Consider the following 23,738-nt stretch of genomic DNA (forward strand, 5'->3'; position numbering starts at 1 on the left):
ACCCAAAATAAGGACGCCAAACGAACCAAAAACCAAGAAAAAACAGGAATGGCAGAAGAGCTCTGGAAATCAAATCAGGAAGCCACAGGTCAATAGCGTATAAAAGAATTTAATATCCGCTTTCGTCACAACTTCATCAGAAAACCCTTCTGCCATTCCTGTTTTTTCCATATTTTTGAGACCCTTTATCCTTTTGGTGAGGAACTTTTGGGGCCTTTCCAGCTGCTGCAGGTGTCGGGTCAGATACATTCCAAATGGGGCATTGTACTCAATCATAGGTCTAATGAGTGATGAGTACAGGGGGACGATGACCTCCCTTGATCTAGATGTGAATCCCTTCATGATCAGGTGGGCAATGTAGAAGGTTTTCCTAACCACTTTAGCAACATGAGTGTCAAACGAAAGGCTACTGTCAACCTGGGTCCCCAGATCCCTGATGACTTCTTCTGTGCTCAGTGGATTGCCACCTATATGGTAGCTAGGGGTAACCTTGTTTTTCCCGAAGGGTATGACTATGCATTTCTTGGCATTTAACTTTAGGCCATGGCTCTGGCACCAGTTATCCGTTTCTGTGAGGCCTTTCTGAAGGATATCTGTGTCAGATGTGTTTTCGACTATGGCGCCCAGTTTGCAGTCATCTGCAAACTTTGTCAGCCATAACCCTCCTGTGTTTGCTTGTACTTCAGAAAAGTAGATGCCGAACAAGAGTGGACCCAGGACTGAGCCCTGTGGGACACCACTTGTGACAGGCTTTGAGTCTGACATGGCTCCAGCAACTCTGACCCTGTGGGTTCTGTCACTTAGCCAGTTTGCAACCCATCTTGTGATGTATGGGTTTACATTCAAGCTGATGAGTTTTTCGATGATACCTGAGTGGGGTATTGTGTTGAAGGCCTTTGCCAGGTCAAGGTAGGCTGTATGGACTGCCTTTCCCTCATCAATGGCCTTGGTGACTGTCTCGAAAAAGTCAACCAAGTTTAAAAGGCATGATCTGCCTTTGACAAAGCCAAACTGGGTTGGATCCAAAGTCTGCAAGTTCCCTATGTCTATATTTATGAGTTCCATTATGATCCTCTCCATGGCTTTGCAGATAAGGCTTGTCAAGCTAATGGGATGGTAATTTCCAGGGTCGGTGGAGGCACCGCCCTTGTGAAGTGGGACCACAGTCGCCGTGCGCCACTCCTTGGGTACGTATCCTGAGGTGAGGCTAAGATTAAACAGCTGTCCTAACTGCGGGTTTAATTCCTCATTGAGTTCGTGGAGCACACAGCCGGGGACACCATCCGTCCCATGGATGCTGTGTTTTTGCTTTGGAGAGAGCAGTCCTCACCTGGGCGGTGGAGATGTTTGGGGCTACAATCCTCTGGTATAGATATCTCTCCTTTTGGGGGTTTGCACTGAACCTGTCAGCCAGTATGTTGGCAATGTGTGTAGGTTCAGTAATCTTCACGTCATTTTGAACTAATTCTGAGCATATCTGGGAGTTTCCTCCTAGGTTTCTAACATAGCTAAAGAAGGCCTTATGATTGTCTTTTGAGTCCTTGGCGATTTTTCTCTCAAAATTTGCCTTGGATGATTTTACTTATAATGATCAAAGGTGTCTTACCTTTCAAGGATTTTGCTCTATCTTGTAGTAGCTTCCTCCTTTTGTTGTAGAGCTTGTTTATGGCTGGGGTCCACCAGACTGGACGCTTGCCTTTGGTACAAAGAGTCTTAGTTTTGTTTGGGATTGCCTGATCCATGCAGTCCTGTAGGTGCTGGTAGAAGGCATTTGTAAGTGATTCAGCGGTTTGAGTAATGTTTACCACTGGCTCAGGGGCCTTAAAGGAGACCACACTAGTTTTTAGAAGTGTGAAGTCGGCTTTTGAGAAGTTTTTCACTGTGGTCTTTTTATTTCAGGTGGGGGCGGGATGAGGACCTCCAGCGAGATTAGTTTATGATCTGATCTCACCAGTGAGGGGTATACTTCGGTGTTGAACATTGTGATCCCATGTTCGTGATGATGAGATCAAGTATGTTTTCTCCTCTTGTGGGGATGGTGACTAGTTGTTCCATGGCATTTGAGTTTATGAACTCCAGGAACCTTTGGGCTAGAGTGTTTGGGCTTGAGTAGTGTTCCCAGTCTATATTAGGGTAGTTGAAGTCACCTAGTATGATGGTGTTTGGAGATACATTTATCCCTCCATTGTTTTCAGGAAGGCCATGTGAGGTTCCTGAGTTTGAGAGGGTGGCCTGTAACATGCTACAAATTGCAGAGCAGTCTTGCCTATGGTTAATTGCACCTGGATGGTCTCCGATGCATCGTGCGTTGCCACCAACCTTGAGGTGTGGGTGTCCTTTATGAATATGGACAACCCCCTCCTTTCTTGGTGTTGTCCGGATTTTGGGGCCGGAACGCATGATATGAGGTGAAACCTGCTAGTGCTGGGGTGCTCTCAGGAGCCTTGATCCAGGTTTCTGTCACAGCACAGACATCGATGTTCTCCATACTGAGAAGGGCCTCGAGTGCGTGCATCTTGAGATTGAGACTTCTGGCATTGAGCAGCATTACCCTTAGTTTTTTTACTTTTTTGTGTTCTAGGGAGGTAGGTTTAGAATTTGAGCCTTGCCTAAAAAAGGCACTATGGGGGTGGCAAGAGCTTTTGCCAATATCCGGAAGCCTAGGGGTGACAGGTGCAAGCCGTCCCTTGCGAAGCAGCGTGGCTTGTCCAGCATGTCATCCCAGGCAGACAGACATTGGATCCCCTTTGAATGACACCAGAATTTAAGCCAATTATTAAAGCTGATCATCTTATCACTGTATTGTGGCATCATTCTAGGTGAAGGTAGGATACTGCTCAAGGGTCAGGGTCATACCTGCCTGGACTACATAATCAGAGAGCTCCTCAATGTCTCTTTTCATGTAGTCCAAGGAGGTACGTCTCAGGTCGTTGACACCAGCGTGGACAATGACTGAGTCGTACTTGTACCTGCTGTTGAGAGACCTGAGTGCTTGTGTTATGTGGCGGATTCTAGCGCCCGACAGGCAGCTTACTGTGACCTTCTCCTTACTCAGTCTGGTGAGCGGGACGTCAGTGTGTCTGACTATGGAGTCACCTATGACAAGTATGTTTGGTGTTGTATTTGGCCTTAAGGGCAGTGACTGCTTTGCACACTGATTTTGTTGTTTATGTGTTGTTTGTGTGGTGTATTGAGTTTGCAGTTGCTTGGGTGTCTGCTTTGGAGGCCTCTGCTGTTTAGGTAAATTTTTACTCAGAGCCTCCGAGTATGTCTTAGTGTGTTTATGTGTTTGATTCAGTGGTGTGGTTGAGTTATGTGAGACTGGTATTGTTGTGTGTGTGGTTGCCTTCTCCTCTTGCCTGGTCTTGCCAGTCCTGAGTTGAGAGAGCTCAGCCTCCAGTCTGGCTAAATAGCTGCATCTCTCACAAGTGTTAGCGTTACGTGGGAGGAGGAGAGGGTTGTCCGTGTACATGAGGCAATTGTAACATTGTCTCAGAATTCCCAGATTCACCAACTGGGCAGGAGAGGACGCCAGCATCTGACCCTTCGACATGCTAGAAAGAATTATGAGTTGGTATGAGACAGAAAAGTAGTGGGCTTGGCAGGGAAGTGGGCACTTCTGGGGGGTTTTGCTAGTGAGAGATTTGTATAATATAGGAGTGCTTGACCTGCAAAGAGAATGCTTATAAGACAAGGGATATGCTTATAAGACAAGTGCTGAGCTTTTTGAGAAGAAAAAGCTATTTGGAACAAGTGCTGCACTTTTTAGTGTAGGTGTAAACTGTTTAGGTTCCTAACAGAGTAGTTCTAAGGGAAAAATTGAAGAACAGACTTTCTGGAGCCAGAAAGAGTTTAACCTTGTTTAACCGGCGCTGCCCGATGCTGCTCTAGTGGCAACTCCACGCTAAAGCACGTTACAAGCGTGCTTGATAGCAGGGTCTGCAAAGAAGCAGGAATAGACCCAAAAGGGAAAATAAAACTACAGTTTCAAGTCAGTAACCACCTCTACGGGGGGCAGGGAAGCTGCTCAATGTTAGTCACTGCCACTGATCAACAGAGAGACCCTCCTTCAGCCCAAGCAAAAATGGCCTCACAGAAACTTTCAAACAGTTCAGGAACAGCAAGCCTGTAACTGAACTTTTTTAACTCTCAGAAAAGTGGGAAAAAAGCAAGATTTTTTTTTTTTGTTTTTGTTTTTTACGGAGATAGCAGAGGTTCACAAGTAATATCAAGTTATAACAGTGCAGTAAATGACCCCACACAAGAGTGCTAGGTCAAGGACAGAAAATATGCAAGTTTTAAGAAAAAAACGATCAAATCAGATATAATTCTTTTTATGCTCCCATAGATATGTTGGTGTTCATATTTATATCTGTCATATTCTAACTCAGATTGTAATTGCATTTCCAGCTCATTACATTGATTCAGTAAGAAGTCAATGCCTTGGGCATTAAATTTCATGAGCAATTTCCGCAGCTCAAAACCATGTCTATTAAACATGGAAACGAGTTCATTGTGCAGAGGAGAATTCTCCACCAACCCTGCTGGATGCCGCCATGTCCTTAAGCCTTTTGGGACAATCCCATTAACAATACAGTCCTTGAGGTAAGCATTCTCCAACTGCAGTTTTTTTAATTTTAAAAGCTTACCATCCAGCTCATCGAGCTTATTTTTGATAGTACCACCACCAGTTTCTTCATTTGCCTGAGCCCCATTTATTACCACATCAGCAATGAGCAAATCTTTTAATAAGGGAGGCTTCCCCATGATGTCGCTACCATTATTAACATAACCAGAGCTGTTAGCAGTTAAATTATTGCCCTCACTACTAACGTTGGAAACACGAACCTCAGAAGCATTCTGTTCCTGATTTAAAACGCATAGCTCCGTACCTGAGTGAGAATGATGCGAAGAACAAGGAACCTGCTGTTGTATAGAACCAGGATTTTGTTGCTGCAATTGCTCTTTGGAAAAAAACATCCAGCTGTTATGCATGCTGTGAAATAACCATTCCTGTAAAGGAAGTGACGGGCCCATGCTCCGCTCTTGTTGCAAGTTACTTCCTTCAGTTACATGAGAAATGGGATGAGGCTGGTGCTGCTCTCCTGGTTGAAGCGACGATGCTGACCCCTGCTGGCTAAAGAGCATACTTTAGTTGTTCCTGATAGATTCAACTTTGCTAGCCAAACACTCCAGACGTTACGAAAGCCTTTGTATAAGACTCAGTCATTCCTGAATTTTGCCAATCTTGAGAAAATAACATTTGGGAAGTGTCATTGCATTCCATAGCCAAAACTCCAAAACTACTCGAAAAACTGACCAACACAAACTAGTAAAAATAAAACAAAAAACAGCATGGATAAAACTAACTTCTTGTTTAATAGGCGAAGCGCTTTTCGTTTGTTAAAATCATAAACTTAATCAGACCATAAAGCCTTGTTTAACAGTTGTTTAAATAACATCCTGCATTACACACCCCATCCCAAAAGGAAGTGATGTCATTATCCATGGATATAAAATTTTTACCATATAAAATTAGACTAAAAAATATCTACACAGACTCATGTATAAAATATGTTACACCAATAACTTATATTACTATATAGAAAAATAGTTAAAAAAACATTTATAAGTACAACATACAAAGCCTATTGTTCAGCATATAAATTTAAAGCTGTTAAGCCCATTAATATGCATGTTGAATAAACAAACCCTATTAATGATACTGATGATGTCATTGCACATATTTGATCTACATAAGCAATGCTTTTAATTTCAATATACTGTTGATTGTGTGCAGTAATCATTAAGTCCTGGCCAAACATATGAATATAAAGATAATTGACACATTAATTCTGCTCTTTCAATATGCAACATCCATGGACCCTAGGTTGTTCTTTGACCAGATGTATAGCACAAAATTCAAAACTGTGGTCATTATAAATGTGCACATGCTTTGCAAGAGCATTAGTTAAGGTAGACTTCTTAATGGCATATATGTGCTCATATGCCCTTTCGTTAAGTGCTCTAATGGTTTTTCTTAATTAATATGCCAGACACTGTTTGCACTTACCATCCCTTTGGAATTACAATTTAATTTATTATATATCAAATATATTCTGCCATTGATTTCAACATATTGACCTCAATGCATAAATTTACAAACACTACACAGTCCACATTTTTTCATGCCTTCAAACTGAACTTTTTGCTTATTACTATATGTTTCGATGAGACACTTCTTACCCCTTCGTGCTGTCATCCTTACACTATTCTTACATTTTTTCCTGATGAGCGCATCATCTTTTATCAATGTCCAGTTCTTCAAAATTATTGTCCTAATTTCATAAAAATGTACACTAAATGTTGTAATGAAAGTGATTGTACAGTCTGTCTCAGCATTACCTTGTTGACTATTTACTTGACATCTCTGCTGATTAAGGATAGGCATGAAATGACCAATATTCCTTTTATGATTAACCTCTATAAATAATTCATGCAACAGGTCATTCGGGTAACCGCACAGGTAGTAGTAATGACTTTGATTTTGATCAGGAGTATCCACCATTAAGAAGATCTGAAAGAATCAGGAACCAGAATAACAATATTAATAGTCAAAATTTTGTTTCTAATCAGGATTTTTATACGCCATCCAGGAGGAATCAGAGAAGAGGGGGGTATCAAGGACGGGGCAGGTTATTGAGAGCCAACTATTGACTGAAGTTGTTTTGGACATAATGCAGATGTTGAATATGGTAGATGTGATAGAAGTCATGTTGTTAAGCAAATGCCTATTATTATTATGAACTCTGCTAAGGAATTTAAAGTTTATAATTTTTCTGTAACAGATATTGATGAGGTGACTGTTAACTTATTGAGTAAGGGTCTCACATTTGTCCCGGCCAGTGGTGTTGGTCTAGCCACAGTTTTGATAGATTTAAAAATGTTTTTAAGGAAGCTCAATTTTAAAATTGTTTGGTGAAAGTATTAATCGAGATGATACACAATTTATTATTAGTAGCATATATAATCCCCCCTTACATCCGGTATTAGCACTTTTTGAAAAGATGTGCGTGTTGGATATAAGGCAACTATTAGCTAATAAACAAGATGTTTTTAAAGATAATTTGAAAAAGGAAGAAAAAGAGATACTTGCATATTTGTTACAGCAGAAGATTAGAATAATGAAATTGGATAAGGGGGGGCAGGCTTGTAATTATGGACATGCATGATTTTAGTGAGAGATTTAATGATGTACTGAACACTGATACATATGAGAAAGTTACTAAACATTAATTGAATTTGGCATATAGGAGAATTAGTATTGCGCTCAATTATATGTTTTTGGAAAACAGGATAAGTATTGATATTTACAACTACTTGAATGTTATTTCACCTACCATCCTTACTATTTTTGGTGCTCCAAAAAATCTATAAGGATGTATCCAATCCATCTCTTAGGCCCATAGTTGTTGGTTGTAATTCAGTAACCCATGCTTGTGCCAATTTTTTTGATAATGGACTTAAAAACTATCTGGATGGACAAACACAGATATGTAAGGATTCATGGCACTTTCTTAGGTCGATTAATGCTATGGAATATTCAGATGAGTTATTCTTTTTGACAGTTGATATTAAAGATTTATTTTCAGTTGTACCTCAGCAGGAAGGTATTCAGGCAGTAGAACAATTTTTGTTTGAACAAGGGGTACAGCAAACCAAAATTAATTTGTATTCTGATTTGTTTGATATAGTATTGGGTAATAATTTTATTATGTTTAATAATAGTTATTTTCTTCAAAAAGTAGGTGTTGCGATGTGGTCACTCTGTGGGACCATATTTGCTAATTTAGTTATGGCAGTATGGGAGAAGAGGTACATCCTAGATGGTATTTATGCTAACAAAATAGCTTTATATCTCCAATATTTGGATGATATATTCATTTTATGGAAAGGTAACCAACAGGCAATGGATGAATTTTTAGTTCACATTAATAGCACCACACATTATTTGCAATTCATTCATGCCATGGACCGTCAAGAAATTAATTATCTTGATGTTAATGTTAGTAAGGATTGAATTAATAGAAGGTTTATTGCTAAAATACATAGGAAACCCACTTATTCTAATTCCTTCTTGCATTTCACAAGCTCGCATCCTCTTTCTAACAAAGGAGCAGTTGTAAAAGGGCAATTTGTCTGAGCTGCCAGGATGGTGAGTTTAGGCACAGATTTTGTAGTTGTGTGTGAAAATTTAATGGGTATGTTTGCAAGTAGGGGTTACCCGAATGACCTGTAGCATGAATTATTTATAGCGGTTAATCATAAAAGGAATATTGGTCATTTTATGCCTATCCTTAATCAGCAGAGATGTCAAGTAAATAGTCAACAAAGTAATGCTGAGATAGATTGTACAACCACTTTTATTACACCATTCAGTGTACATTTTTATGAAATTAGGACAATAATTTTGAAGAACTGGATGTTGATAGATGATGATGCGCTCATCAGGAGTACATTTAAAAATGGTGTAAGGATGATAGCATGAAGGGGCAAGAATTTGAATTGTCTCATCAAAACATAAAGTAATAAGCACAAAGTTCAGTTTGAAGGCATGAAAAAATGTGGAATGTGTAGTGTTTGTAAATTTATGTATCAAGGTCAATATGTTGAAATCAATGGCAGAATGTATTTGATATATAATAAATTAAATGTTAATTCCAAAGGGGTGGTGTGTGTTGCTAAGTGCAAACAGTGATCAAATATGTGCAATGACATCATCAGTACCATTAATAGGGTTTGTTTATTCAACATGCATATTAATGGGTTTAACAGCTTTGAATTTATATGCTGAACAATAGGTTTTGTATGTTGTATTTATAATGTGTTGGTTTTTTAACTATTTTTCTATATAGTATTATAAGTTGTTATTGGTGTAACATTTTTTATACATGAGTCTGTATAGATATTTTTGTTTAGTGTAGTTTTATATGGTAAAAATGTTATATCCATGAATAGGTTCATAGGTAGGTAGTAGGCTATTGGCCCTAGGGCCTATATAAGCCTAGCCAAACAGTACCCTGGCTTTTGCCACCCAAGAAAATTATTTTCCTGTGCCCCTGTCAAGCAGAGCCACAGAAGTGATCCCCGGGGTGAATTTCTCCCATCCAGTCATCAAGATTTTTCTTGAAGAGTGCTAATGAGGAGCTTTGTTTGATATAGATAGGTAGTTTGTTCCAGAGTATGGGAAGTCTCTGAGACAGGAATCTATCTCTCCAGCATGTTCTGTTTATTTTGGTGACAAGGTTTAGGTCCCTAGAGCGTGTAGCTCGGAGGGATTGGGATTTCTTTACGTGGAGCATGTCCAACAGCTCTGCGTTTGACATAGCTTTGTATGTTAGGCAGAGATCGCCTCTGAGTAGGCGATATGTGACAGAGTAAAGCTGGAGTTTTTTGAAACGGTCTGTGTAGGGCATCTGTTTGAGGCCAGTAATCCTCTTTGTGAGGTATTTCTGTGGCCTTTCCAGTTGTAGATGTCTTGTGCGGTACATACCAAAAGGGGCGTTGTACTCTATAATGGGTCTAATGAGTGATGAGTAGAGGGGAACAATGACCTCTTTTTTCCTGGATGAGAAACCTTTTGTGATGAGGTGTGCCACGTAGAAGGATTTCCTGACTACTGTGGTGATGTGATTATCAAAGGAGAGACTACTGTCCACCTGTGTCCCAAGGTCTCTTATCACACTTTCGCTGTTAAGTAGACTACCACCTCTGTGGTAGTTCATGGGTACAGAGTTTTTACCAAAAGGGGTGACAATGCACTTTTTGGCATTGAGCTTGAGGCCTTGGCTTTGACACCAGGCATCTGTCTCAGTGAGGCCCTTTTGTAGGATGTCCACATCATTAGGAGATTTGATTATGACCTAGTTTGCAGTCATCTGCGAACTTTGTTAGCCAAAGACTTTCTGTGTTAACCTGTACTTCAGAGAAGTAGATACCAAACAGGAGAGGACCTAGGACTGAACCCTATGGTACTCCACTTGTCACTGGTCTGAAGTTGGATTTAGAGTCTGCTACTTTCACAGAGTGGGTTCGGTCAGTGAGCCAGTTGGCAACCCATCTTGTGACCTAGGGATTTATACCTAGTTTAGTGAGTTTGTGTATAATTCCAGAGTGGGGGATGGTGTTGAAAGCCTTGGTGAGGTCTAGATTGGCTGTGTGTACCACCTTACCCTCATCTACAGCTTTGGTGACCGCTTCAAAGAAGTCTGTCAGGTTTAGGAGACATGATCTGCCTCTTACAAACCCAAACTGGGTAGGGTCCAGAGTTTGGAGATTATCAATGTCATTGTTTATAAGTTCCATGATGATACGCTCCATAGCCTTGCAGACCAGGCTTGTCAGGCTAATGGGGTGGTAGTTCCCGGGGTCCGTGGTGGCTCCCCCCTTTGTGGAGTGGGATAACCGTTGCTGTGCGTCATTCAGTGGGCACAAAGCCTGAGGTGAGGCTATGATTGAACATGGTACTTAGGTGGGGTGCCAGTTCGTTCTGTAGTTCATGTACAACGCAGCCTGGGATGTTGTCAGGTCCCATGAATGCTGTGTTCTTGGCTTTGGAGAGTATGTTTTTTTACCTGTGCAGCCGTGATTACAGGTACTTTGCATTCTTCCGGTATAGAGATGGGCCCTTTTGGGTATGAGAGAGAGGTAAAGTTAGCACTGAACCTATCTGCCACGATGTTGGCAATATCATTTGGTTCTGTATATTTAGTGCCATTGTGCTGTAACTCAGAGCAGATTTGAGTGTTGCCATTGAGATTCTTAACATAGCTATAGAATGCTTTGTGGTTGTCTATAGAATCAATGGCAATTTTGTTTTCGTAACTAGCTTTGGAGGATTTTATGAGGGATCTCAGCTTCTTACTGAGGCTGACCACAGAGTTCCTCCAATCATGGGATTTTACTCTTTTTTGCAACAGTTTCTTTCTTCTATTGTAGAGTTTGTTTATAGCAGGGGACTACCAGATTGGCTTCCTTATTTTGGAGGATAGCATCTTGGTTCTGTTGGGGATTGCACGATCCATGCACTCGTGTAAGTGCTTATAAAGTGCAATTGTATAGGATTCAGCAGTCGTATCTCTACTGTCCGTCAGCATGGGTGTCGTGAAGTTTGCCACTTCTGTCTTAAGAAGCATGAAGTTGGCTTTGGAGAAATTTTTTACGGTGGTTTCCCTAATGGGGGGTGGGGCTGGGATGTGGATGTCTGGGGTGATTTGCTTGTGGTCGGATCTGACCAACGAGGAATTGACCTCTGGTGTGGAACACCGGTTGCCCATGTTGGTAATGACCAGGTCTAGGATATTGCTGCCCCTGGTGGTGGTGTGGATAAGTTGATCCAAGGCATTAAAATTTATGAATTCCAGAAAACATTGAGCACAAGAGTTGGTACATGAGTAGTTTTCCCAGTTAATGGTGGGGTAGTTGAAATCACCCATTATTAGGGTGTTAGGTTGTGCCCTAATATTTTCCAGTGTATCAAGAAATGAGGAGTGGGAATCCTGGGGCATGGTGGGGGATCTGTAGCAAGCTACAGTTTGCATTGCAGTCTTGCCCAGAGTTAGTTGCACTCGGATAATCTCAGATGCAATATGCTGAGCAACTAGCGTGGAGGTGTGGATATCCTTAATGAATATTGACACGCCTCCGCGTTTAGTGCTTCGGTCCAAGTTAGGTGGTCGAAAAGTGTGGTATGAATTATAGCCTGGTAATGCAGGGGTGCTCTCTGGCGCCTTGAACCAGGTCTCTGTCACTGCACAGATGTCGATGTTTTCCATTTTAAGGAGTGTCCCCGAGTGAATGCATTTTGAGGTTTAGACTTCTAGCATTGAGTAGCATTACCCTCAGATTTTTCTTGCTTGTACCTGTTACGGTGGTGAATTTGTCATTTGAATCTTGTCTAAAAAAGGCACTATATGGGGTGGGAAGAGCCTTAGCCAGTATCCGAAATCCCAAGGGCGACAGGTGCAGGCCATCTCTGGTAAAGCATCGTGGTTTGTCCATCATGTCATCCCAGGCTGACAGATACTGGTTCCCCTTAGAATGACACCAGAAGCTTAGCCAATTGTTGAAGTCAGTCATTTTGTCCTTGTACTGTGGTATCATTCTGGGTGATGGCAGGATGCTACTCAGGGCTAGGGTCATACCTGCCTGGGCTACAAGATCAGAAAGCTCCTCCGTGTCTCTCTTCATGTAGTCCAGGGAGGTACGTCTCAGGTCATTCACACCAACATGGACAATGACAGAGTCATATTTGTACTTGCTGTGGAGTGACCTGAGTGCATGTGTTATGTGGTGGATCCTGGCACCTGACAGACAGCTGACAGTGACTTTCTCCTTGTTTAGCCTGGTGAGTGGAACATCAGTGTGCCTGACTATAGAGTCACCTATGACTAGAGTGTTAGGTAAGTTGTGCCTTATGGGCTGTGGTTGAGTGACACACTGAGTTTGTGGGCTATGTGTTATTTGGGTTGTGTTGGGTGTGGAGGTTGCTTACGTTTCTGCTTTGGAGGTCCCTGTTGCTTGGGTAGATTTTTTTGAGAGCCTCCACGAATGTAGGTGTGTGTTTTCTGTTTCTATGTGTGTGTTTTAGTGGTGTAGGTTTTGAGGGACTTTGTGATGAGTGTGGTGTGGTGCAAGTGTTTACCTTCTCCTCTTGACTGTCTAGTCCAATCTTGGGTGAAGAGAGTTTTGCTTCCAGTTTGGTTATATAAGTGCATCTCTCACAGGTTGTAGTGTTGGGTGGTAGGAGGAGAGGGTTATCTGTGTACATGAGGCAATTGCTACATTGCCCCAAGATGACCAGATTCATCAGGTAGACAGGAGAAAACATCGGGAGCTGACCCTTAGACACTCCTGGATATGATATGTGTTTATTTATTAAGTACTAAAAACTGTTTTCCTCTAGACAAGTGAGGAAAGTTGAGTGCTGTAATAATTTGTAGCTTATTTAGTGCCTGCAATGAGTTCTGCACAAGTGCTGAGCTCAAAGAAACAGATTTGAGTGCTGAAACTAGAAAACTGGCTAGTTCTAAGAAATAAAATTAAGCTAGAAGGCTTCCCTCCAACACATAAAGGCTTGGAGCTCAGAAGCTTACAAACAGTCCTGGATTCAGCAAATCTGTATCTGGACTAGACAACTTATAGGAAAGGCAGGAAACAAGCTTAGAATTTTTTTTTTTTTTTTTGTAAAGTGGAAAGGGGAAAGGAGGAGCAGAAACTAACTGGATTGGCCTTCTCAAATGTTCTCCCTGGAATAGGTAGAATGAGGTAATGACACTAGACTGGGAGGAGTGTCCCAGATCAAATTTACAGTAGGGGTGGGCAACTGCAAAGCCACCAAGTATAAAAACAGGCTACCAAGAGGGAGGGAGGGTAGGAAACAAAAATCAGAACAAACAAACCCAACCAGATGCTTAACAATTGTAGAAAATTCTACTTAATACCTCACACACAGTGAGTAAAATAAAAGTGCCATAAATAACTCAGAAATAAGCAAAAAAACAGGATACTTAATGTTATATATCTCAATTCATTAGCTCAGAGCCCTTCCTCTGACTAGCTCATTGTGAAATGGCAGAAACAGTCACAAGTTAACTTCTTAAGTAACAAAGTTGAAACCTGAAACAACTTTAAAAAAAAGTTTGAAAGAACCAATGAGGTGCTTATTCCAAGGCGTAGTCCAGACAACTTAAGTCAGCCAATGACCACAAAAGATTCACTCTCACTGAAATGCTATACTGGCTTTGGCTAAGCTATGATGACCTGGGACATGTGCTCAGACATCCAGCCTCTACTAGCAAACAACCAGGCCCAAAACACAAGCCTGAGTATGGACAATGCTACACTACCAACACTACTTGGGTAGAAAAAAAATGCAGAAATGTTTAAACAGATAAAGGATCAAGGAGACTCTAGAGAATGCTTTTAAATGCAAACAAGTTATATGATACATTTCTAGCAGGAAATTAGAACAAACAAACCCAACCAGATGCTTAACAATTGTAGAAAATACTACTTAATACCTCACACACAGTGAGTAAAATAAAAGTGCTGTAAATAACTCAGAAATAAGCAAAAAAACAGGATACTTAATGTTATATGTCTCGATTCGTTAGTTCAGAGCCCTTCCTCCGACTAGCTCAGTGTGATATCACTTCCTTTTGGGATGGGGCGAATAATGTAGGATGTTATTTAAACAACTGTTAAACAAGGCTTTATGGTCTGATGAAGTTTGTGATTTTAACAAATGAAAAGCGTTTTACATATTAAACAAAGTTAGTTGCATCTGTGCTTTTTATTTTTACTAGTTTGGCTGGTCAGTTTTTCATGACCAAAAATATGTCCTCCATGGGACTTGATAATATACCTGGGTTGCTTAATTAACGGTCTTAATCTTGCCCTTTGTTCTACACGTTAATCTGTTTAACCTAAGTTTCCTTACTGGTTTTCTCCCTGATGAGTTCTTAGGTTCAAAGATGTATAACAGGCTAATGACCACTAGGGTCCTTATAAGCCTAGCTGTGCAACCCAAGTGTGACCCACAAATTTGATTTATAAATGGGTGATTTACTGACTGCCTCTGCCCACAAGAGGCATTGGTGCTAGACCAGAGTGAATTTCTAATTACCCATCCTTTGGTACAGGTTGTGTTTAAATAGGGTTAGGGAGGGACTCTGCTTCACATGGATGAGCAGACTGTTCTAGTGAATGAGAATTCTCTGAGAAACATATCTTTCTCTCCAGCATGTCCTGTTTGTGTCTTGCAAAATTTAGGTCTTTTTGCCTAGTCATTCTGATGGTGTTTGTTTTGTGGATGAGCAAAAAGTCCATCAAAACAGGATCCAGGGATGACGTGTACACCAAAGATCTCAGAAGTCTGTACAGTACCAAGTAAAGAGACAGGGTTTTGAGGTGATCAGCATAGGCATTATGTTTACTTCCTGTATTCTTTTTGTAGGAAACCTTTAGGACATTCCCCTTGCTGCATGTGTCTGGTCAAGTGTATGCTGAAGTGGGTATTATATCTATAATGGGTCTCATGAGGACTGACTACAGTGGTATGATGACCTCTCTCAACCTAGATGACATGTCCTTACTTACAAGTTGAGCAACATAGAAGGGTTTTCTTACTGCCTTGGGCACATGTTGGTCAAAGGCTAGGTTACTATCTGCATGAGTTCCCAGTTCCCTAACTAGTGAATTAACATTTAAGGGTATTTTATTGATGACACAGTTACCTGGGGTGACCAGCTTCCCAAAAGGTACTATAATGTATTTCTTGGCATTGAGTTTTAAGCCATGGATTTGGCAGCAAGCATCTGTCTGTCTTAGACCTTCCTGATGGGTGTTCTGACCTTGGGGGGGGGGGGGGGGGGGTTAGTGACTGTTCCCAATTTGCAATCATCTGTGAACTTGGTCAACCAGAGACCTTTGACATTGGCTTTGTCCTCTGAGAAGTAGATGCCAAAGAGGAGTGGGCGCAGCGCAGAGACCGGAGAGACTCCATTGGTGACTAGCCTCTTTGGGTAGGTGGTCTCGGCGCAGCGCAGAGACCGGAGAGACTCCATTGGTGACTAGCCTCTTTGGGTAGGTGGTCTCACAGATCCTAACGTCTTGGGTCCTACCCATGAGTGAGCTTAGCTGTCCAGCACAATGTAAAGGGGTTTATGCCTAGTTCCATAAGTTTGTTGTTGATTCCTGAGTTGGGTATTGTATCAAATGCTTTAGCCAGATCTAGGTAGGCAGTATACAGAGCTTTCCCCTCATGCTTTGCCTTAATGACCTTTTTCAAAGAAGACCACCAGGCTTAGTAAGCGTGACCTTCCTTTGACAAAGCCAAACTGGGATTGATCCTGTGTCTGAAGGTCTCCTATGTTTTTGTTGATAATTTTTTCCATGGCTTTGCAAATAAAATTAATATGACTCATTGGGTAGGTAACAGGCAAAATCCTGAATTCTCATGGCATAAATCCTGTTTTAAAGCTATAGTTAGAGTGACTTCAGGTGTCCTGATAAGTTGTATTTTAGACTGTTCAGGAGGCATCACATTATGTTATCAGGCCCATTGAGACTATGTTCTTATTAATGAGCACAGCCAGTACATGCAGTGGTGATGCTTCTCCATTCAGGTAGTCTTGCAACCAACCTTTGTAACTATTTACCTGTCAGCCTACAAATCTCATGTGGAAAACCATGGAACATACAACTTACCTCATAATTTATGATATCAGGACCCTTTATTAGACTTGACCCCCTAACATTTTGGCTTTGTAAATGGTAGGTGCAGTCTACTGAGTCTGAATCTGATAAACTTCTTTGAAAGGTTTGTGGAGACTGCAGATGGAGGCCGTGCAGTGCACATGGCATATCTTAACCTGGCCAAGGCCTTCAACACCTTTCACCATGCTGGCATTGTACAGAAGCTAAATGTTTCAAAAATCAGCCCTTATGTGATAATATGAATATCAAACTGGCTGAAAGACAGAACCCACACTGTCCAGTTTGCAGGTGCCTCATCAAAAAAAGTGTGAAAGTGCTCAGTGATATCACTCAGGGCTCGCTATTGGGACCTTTCCTTTTCGCCATTCATTTCTAAAATCTGCAAGCAGAGAGCCAAGACCTTTGCATAATGAAGATTGCAAAATGGGGTTATTGTTAAGCCACACTCTGACACCCAACCCATCAGAATGAGCTCTTCCTAGTCAAATCTTGTAATGCGGTGTGCTCAGACTAAATGCTTAAAAGTTTAGTATCGCCACTTTTGATAGACGACCCCTACCCTTATCATACTGTATAGAAAACACACCAGTACAAAATGAAAATGTAGTCAGGGAACTAGGAACTTGGATTGATAATCCCCCTTTCTTTTGACCATCATGTGGCAATGATTGTTGGGAAAGCCTTTTATTTAGCACAACGGAATATTATCAAGGTGTAAAGAAGTAATCACTTCTTTATTCATACTTTGTAATGATCATACCAGTCATCGAATACAAAGCCCCCTTTGAGATGTATTTCACTGAACATACCAAAAGACTACAGAGCTGGCTAGACAGGCTAGAAGCTATACCCCTTTATACAGTGTTTTACAGACTTTTAATGGGAGATCTCTCTCTCTCACGTGTCAGACTATTAGAGTTTTAGTTTACCTGGACCTTGCATATCTGTGCAAGTCCTGTGTCTGCTCCAGTGCTATAACTGCAGACCTAAATATTCACCATCAGATATAATAACTTAGTTAGTGGAAGGGCAGTTGTCTTAACTCAGCACCTCCCAAACCTCTGTAGTAAGCATCCTTTGCATGTTTAGAAGTGCTACTCCTGATCTTACTTTAAATAAAACCTAGATGACCATGTGGATATCCACCAATTTACTCCATGATTGACTGGCATGGCATCCTCCTGGAGAAAAGAGATGCAGCCTGTGGGTATGGTACTGACAAGGGGTAAATAGTTATAAGACCACAAATACATCTTTTAGTAATTTAAATGTATTTATATGGAATGTGTTCATGTGAAAGCTGTCTTAAATATTTGTTAGTACGAACATCTAAAGCTGCTGTAAGAATGTTTACATTTTGAATATTTAACTGTAGATAGCTATATGTTAGAAGTATTAAGCATGCCATGGTAATTAATTTGTGGGCAGACAAAATTATTTATGTATGTTTTTTTTTTTTTGTTAAGCAAATTGTACCATGTACGCCCTGTCACACAGACTGATGTATGTCGAGCAGATCCTAAAGAGATCCCTAGGATATTCCAGGTAAACTTTTTTTCTTTTTTGAGTCCTACATTTCGTGTGTGTTTGTCTGTTGTCCCTGATTTTGGCACAAAGTTTTGCTCTGTTGCTCCTAAAACTGGCAATTTTGAAAGAAAAGTTGGTGGAATATACTTAGATAATGACAGTAATTAGAGTTATAGGCTTCTTGTACTTCAGAAAGTGTGTTAATTTGCATTTTCTTATTTTGTCAGCTTCTCATGTTAATAGTACTAATACTGTGAAAAATATCCCTGTTTCTTGATTTGTCCCTAATTCTGGAGGTAAGTGGTTGAGAAGTACAGTCTGTCTATGTGTGTGTGTGTGTGTGTATGTATATATGTATATATATATATATATATATATATGTGTGTATATATATATATATGTGTATATATATATATATATATATATATATATATATATATATATATATATATATGCATATATTTACACACACCCCAACACTTATGTAGGGTATTTCTATATATCTATAACTATTTATAGGTGTGCGTCTCTCTCTCTCTCTCTCTTTCTATATATATATATATATATATATATATATGTGTGTGTGTGTGTGTATAGAGAGAGATTTGAAATGTATATGTACGTGTGATACGTGTGTGTGTATATGCAGAGATGTGTGATGGACGACTGATTTGTTAAAAGAGTTGGTAAATTTACTGAAGTCCAGGACATTTTAATAAAAGTATAAACTGTAATAAATAAAATAATTTAAGAATACAGTGCAGCATGTTAAGATTTGTGGATTCCTGGTTTTAAACAAGAGTAAATGAATATTCATTTCAATTTTTTTTAAACAGAGAAATACTCTGCAGAGGGTACTTTTATTTTTACTTGCAGCATGGTAAAGTACACAGATAAAAATGTGGAAAAACAAAATTAAATTAAATGTAACATACACAGGAGAAGATATACAGCCTGTTAGTGCTTTATTAGATAAAAAGGTGTGGTAATAGTACATAAAAACACATGAGGCATATAGGATACTGCTAAGACTTTTTTTGCTCTGCTGCTAACTTTTGGTATCTCCACTGCCAGCTCACTCATCATCATCCCTTGCATCCCCCTCCCCATGTGACCCAAGCTGGGAGTGTCTTCCTTCTCTTTCTTTATTGGTATAAGAGACTTATGGCTTATTTGCTTTACGTAATGCCATTATGTTGAGACACTACTAGAGGGGTCAACTGCTTGCTTGAGAGTGTCATATGATGTTAGTACTGTTCTCTTTGTTTGTACATAGTGGCTGTGAGATGTGACATAGTCTGGCTTAACATCCTTATCTGCTAAGGCTGAAATGCCATCTTTCAGTCTGCTCAGCACTGGTAAAACTTTCCCAGGGTTCATTTTCCCCCCTTTCTCCATAATGCCTTGTGCGTTACCATTTTCTCCATATCTTGTTTACCACTCATCACGTTTACAGGGTTGAAATGGCACCAAGCATGTTTCTCAATTTTAAGTAGTCATGGTGCTGTATTTGACCTGTTTTTCCTTTAATGCTTTTTTTGGAAGACCTTGTTGAGATTAAACCGTATTGATCTTAGATTATTTCAGTGATTGTTGTTGCTGTTTACTCCCCTTTGGCTGTGTTTTTTTTCTGTGCCTTAACACCTTCCCTGTTGTTTGTCAGCACTTGTCTTTTGTTTGATGTGTCGTGAGAGAAGGATGGGTGAAGGTGGTTCAGTTTATATTTAAAGTAAGTGGAGGCTGGTGGGAATTAGGGGCAGATTAGGGGAGAAAGAGAGACCAAGAAAAACAAGGAGGAATGGAGCAGAGCCAAACTGCACAGGATTATACATTACTTCAGAAAACTGTTTGGGGGGAGGTGTCAGTACTCAGCCCATTTTAGAAGCAGATACCTGCTTCTGCCCACTCTTTTCAAAACATTGTAATCTGGGGGGGGACTACAGACCTTTGGAATAGAACTGCCTCGTAGGAGTGGATCACCCCTGCATTCATGCTCTGTCATTTGGGGTTGGCATCTAGCCCAGTCAGTGCAAAAAAAAAAAGTCCTGAGGATGGAGTTAGTTTATGCTCCTCTTATGTCACTGGCATCATTGTGTCTGAAGCTGAAGGAGTTGACCAAAACCACTGGGGGGGGGGGTATAACTCTTTTAGTTGAGGCAACCTTCAACATACCCGCTGGCAGGATATCCCACCGTTGAAGACAACAGCAATGAGTGTACTTCAACAACTACAATTATGCTAAGTAAGTACTGTAGATTTTCTCCTTTTTGTCAAGCAAACAGGACAGGCTTGTCTCAATAAAACAATATCAACATGGCTAGCAAACTGCAGTACCTTTGCGTACAACACCAGTGGAGAGAATATTTAGAGCCTTCTCTACCAGGGCAATAGAAAAAGCAGCAGGTTTCAAGAATGTATTTGGTTAAAGTGTCCTTGAAGCACCAACTTGGACTATATTGCAGACAAGATGGAAGGCAGGCCTTGCCACAGCTCTCCCTTGAGCCACTTGACCTGGAGGGGACTGATAATTGTCAGTCAGAGGAGACAAAAAGAAAAAAAAATGCATTTGTGTATGTGAGTATGCTCACCATAACCATAGTTTGTGTAGAGTTACTGCTGCAGTATAGGCTTTCACCTTCCTATTCCCATTTTCCCCAAGAGACAGCTTCCTGTGCTCACAAAAGGCTGGACTTGGAGCAGCAAGGTATTGAGTGTATCCTGTAGGGTCATTTTGCATCTGTATCTTACAAAGATACTTTCTGAAAAGGCTTCCAAGCAGTATCTTAGCCACCTGTGTCCAGAAGGTCTGGTGCAAGATGAATTGTCTCCATTCACTAAACAATTGACATAAAGGCCATTTATTTGGACCATTTTTATCAGGCCACACTTGCAAATGGTCTCCTAGCCAAGAAAGAACTGACAATGATTTCGGCCATTCTGCCTTTAATTTGTGCATCAGTAATCATACCACGGTGATGATGTCTCCCTACAGTTAAATCCCATGGATGGGTAGTTATTTTTCTGCAGTGACCCTGCTCAAACATTTATGGTTATGATGAGTATACTTATGTCTTTACTTTCTGGAAGTTTACGGTTTTTAATCCCCAAAATGTTTTTGTTTTTCTTTTCCATTTCTGGACATTCATATAACAAGTTGAGAATGTCCTGAAATGGACATCAGCAGGAGTTGATTTTTATTTGATTATCATGGGGCGGGGGTGCAGTCTTCCTACTCAGAGCTACTTTGTATGAAAATGCTGATGAACACAGTTTTATGGTGGGAGAGCTCACGTAGTAGTTTTTGTAGGTCATTATATTCTGGGAGACTGTGCAACTGAGTTATGGTGTGGTACATGTAAATTGCCATATTTCAAGTAATGTGTTCCCTCATGCTATCTAAAGTTGTTTTATCCATGCTGCATGCTCCTTTTTCCAGATAGTTTAAAACAAATTACTTCTCTTTCAATTGCTTCTAGCCCCAGCTTTTGCACCTAAAAATATTATCCAAGATGAGTGCTTTTGTTAAGTATTTCTGTGTTCCGCACAGTCATACATTTTCATCTTCTTTTTCTTGAGGTACCTTGCACCGTCCATAAATTGCAGTCACTGTATATTAATAAACAATGATGATTGTGAGAGACTTTACAAGTTATTTTTCTCTTTTTAAGATTTTATATGCTAATGAAGGAGAGAGCAAGAAAGAACAAGAATTCCCAGTCGAACCTGTACCTATTGGAGCTACCTACATTTCTCATAAAGGACATGAGTTTATTCCAACACTGTATCACTTTCCAACCAACTGTGAGGCTTGCATGAAGACATTGTGGCATATGTTTAAACCCCCACCTGCTCTTGAATGCCGACGGTGCCATATCAAGTGTCACAAAGATCATGTGGACAAAAAAGAAGAAGTGATAGCACCCTGTCGGGGTACGTATGTATTTATAAATATACTTCAAAAAAAGATTAAATAAAAATGCAACTAATTATACCTTCAGAAAGCTAATTTCTAGTAGATTTTAGAATACAAGCATACTTGTTGGGTAAATGTGCTGCATGCCATAATGTTTTTATTATCTCATTCCAGGTCTAGAGAGCATTATTTTAGTGTAAGAATATATTGTATTTTTTGAAGGAAGAATGTGAAAGCATTCAGTGTGATGTCAGTAAAACAGTATGTCAACATAATAGAAGTAGGTATTGCCAGTCTCCTGTTTTGTGTTAAAAAAGTATGATCCTTTTACATCTTACTTGTTTACTGAACATGTTTGGTTTATCTTTACATTTTTGTTTGTTGTCCAGTTTCTCAGACGCCCTTGCTTTAATAAATCACTGAAACATTTCACTTCCCACTCTGGTTAGAAAGCATAGAAAATACCCACACCAGCTTCCGTTCTTTTTTGCTGCAAAGAGTGTTTGGAAGTCTGTCCATCTTTGGCATCCAGGTGATTTTAGAGCAGTTGTTTGTAGTGTGACTGTACTGTAAATTTGCCTATTAGATAAATGACTTGGAGAACATTCTAAGGTTGATATTGCACCTGTGAAAGGTCACCAACAAATGTGGCAGTGGCTAGTGGTTTCTGCCAAAGACTTTTCACCTTCAGTGTCTTTTCTGCATTGGGCTTTCATGTAAGGTGTCTGCTTACAAAGTATTCTCTTATTTTAGGGAGGTCTCACAGTGCATCTTCTGTATGTGCTCTGTGGTGATATGTTATAAGCTGGCATTAATTGGAGGTTTATAATTAAAAATAATGGCAATTTTAGTAGTGTGTGTGGTGGCACAAATGTGTAAGCCATTGGTGACAAAGAGATTGTGGATGTCATTACCTCTAAAGCAAATTATGGAGGTAGCCTTTTGAGACTGTTTTAATTGAACTTAAAAGGATTAATGGCAAACTCTTGAAGTTCTTGATCAGAATAGACTTTAATGGTTTGGAACAGGATATAGTGCTTTACAACTAAATGAACACCACATTAACACTGCAGCAGAAGGACAAACTGTTGATGGAAATATTTACCAGTTTTCAGTTGAAGTCAGCGCGATGTATTAGTAAACTGATTGCTCACAAGGGTAAGGCAAGGAGGAAGAATTTTGAGTGTTTGGCGTCTAGAAAAACTTGAAGGTTTGACTTGTTTGGATTTATGGCCTACATGATAGATGAACTGATAAAATGGTCTAGTTTTCAATGAGCAATAGGTCCGGAAAGAGCTTTCTGGGGTTATATTTCCAGTCTCTAAGCTGTCTATAAAAGTCTGAGTTATATTAGTGCAGTAGAATGGGAGACACGCTAAAGAACAGGTTTTGATCCAACTTTAGCAGCTGTTCTTTCTTTACAGCGACTGTTTTCTTCAAACATCTAAACAGCATGATCAGTTTTCACATGTTATGCAGTAATATCACACACACACTGTTACAACTGATGCACTCAGCCCTGCTAAAGGTTGTCTTTCCTGCTCACATGTCTGTTAGCGGGTGAAAAGTAATGGATAGGGTATGTCATTTCGTGACTGAAAGGGGATCATTCAATACTGTACAAGTGCTGGTGGAAGAATCATTTTATCAGCAGTTTCAAGACATTGAAGGTTTGTGATCAGGAATGAATGGCCAGAACATTGAATATGTTACAACCCCATTTTTCTGCTGAACATTAGTTAACATATCTGTAGTCCAGCAAACATATGCAGACAAGTTTCCACCAAAATTGCTTTTAATTCGACTTTTCAGAGTAACAGATGGCTATTTGTCAGGAGTTTGTAAGTTGTTGATAGATATCCTGCACTTGATGACTAAGAGATGTTTCTTCTGCCATTCCTGCCTTACTTTTATTTTAGTAGTTCATGTAGCTTTTTTAAGCTGCTCAGTATCCCTCTGGCAATGTTGCATGTGTTCCTGACAGGACTAGCTGAAGATTGTAATATCTTTGTTTGATGCA

General features: G+C 40.2%; 1 protein-coding gene across 1 annotated transcript in view; it reads left to right on the top strand.

Annotated features, from left to right (window-relative positions):
- The window catches only part of ROCK2 (Rho associated coiled-coil containing protein kinase 2), a gene marked incomplete in the record, with an annotated part of 2,656,097 nt that overhangs the window by 2,173,612 nt on the left and 458,747 nt on the right, over positions 1-23,738 (top strand). Inside the window, 2 exon segments of the mRNA XM_044082273.1 lie at positions 17,745-17,823; positions 21,474-21,735. Of these exon segments, the coding sequence (XP_043938208.1) occupies positions 17,745-17,823; positions 21,474-21,735 (341 nt within the window).

The sequence above is a fragment of the Protopterus annectens genome, chromosome 1.part1 (genome assembly GCF_019279795.1).
Source record: "Protopterus annectens isolate FY-2018-M chromosome 1.part1, PAN1.0, whole genome shotgun sequence".
Classification (NCBI taxonomy): Eukaryota; Metazoa; Chordata; order Ceratodontiformes; family Protopteridae; genus Protopterus; species Protopterus annectens.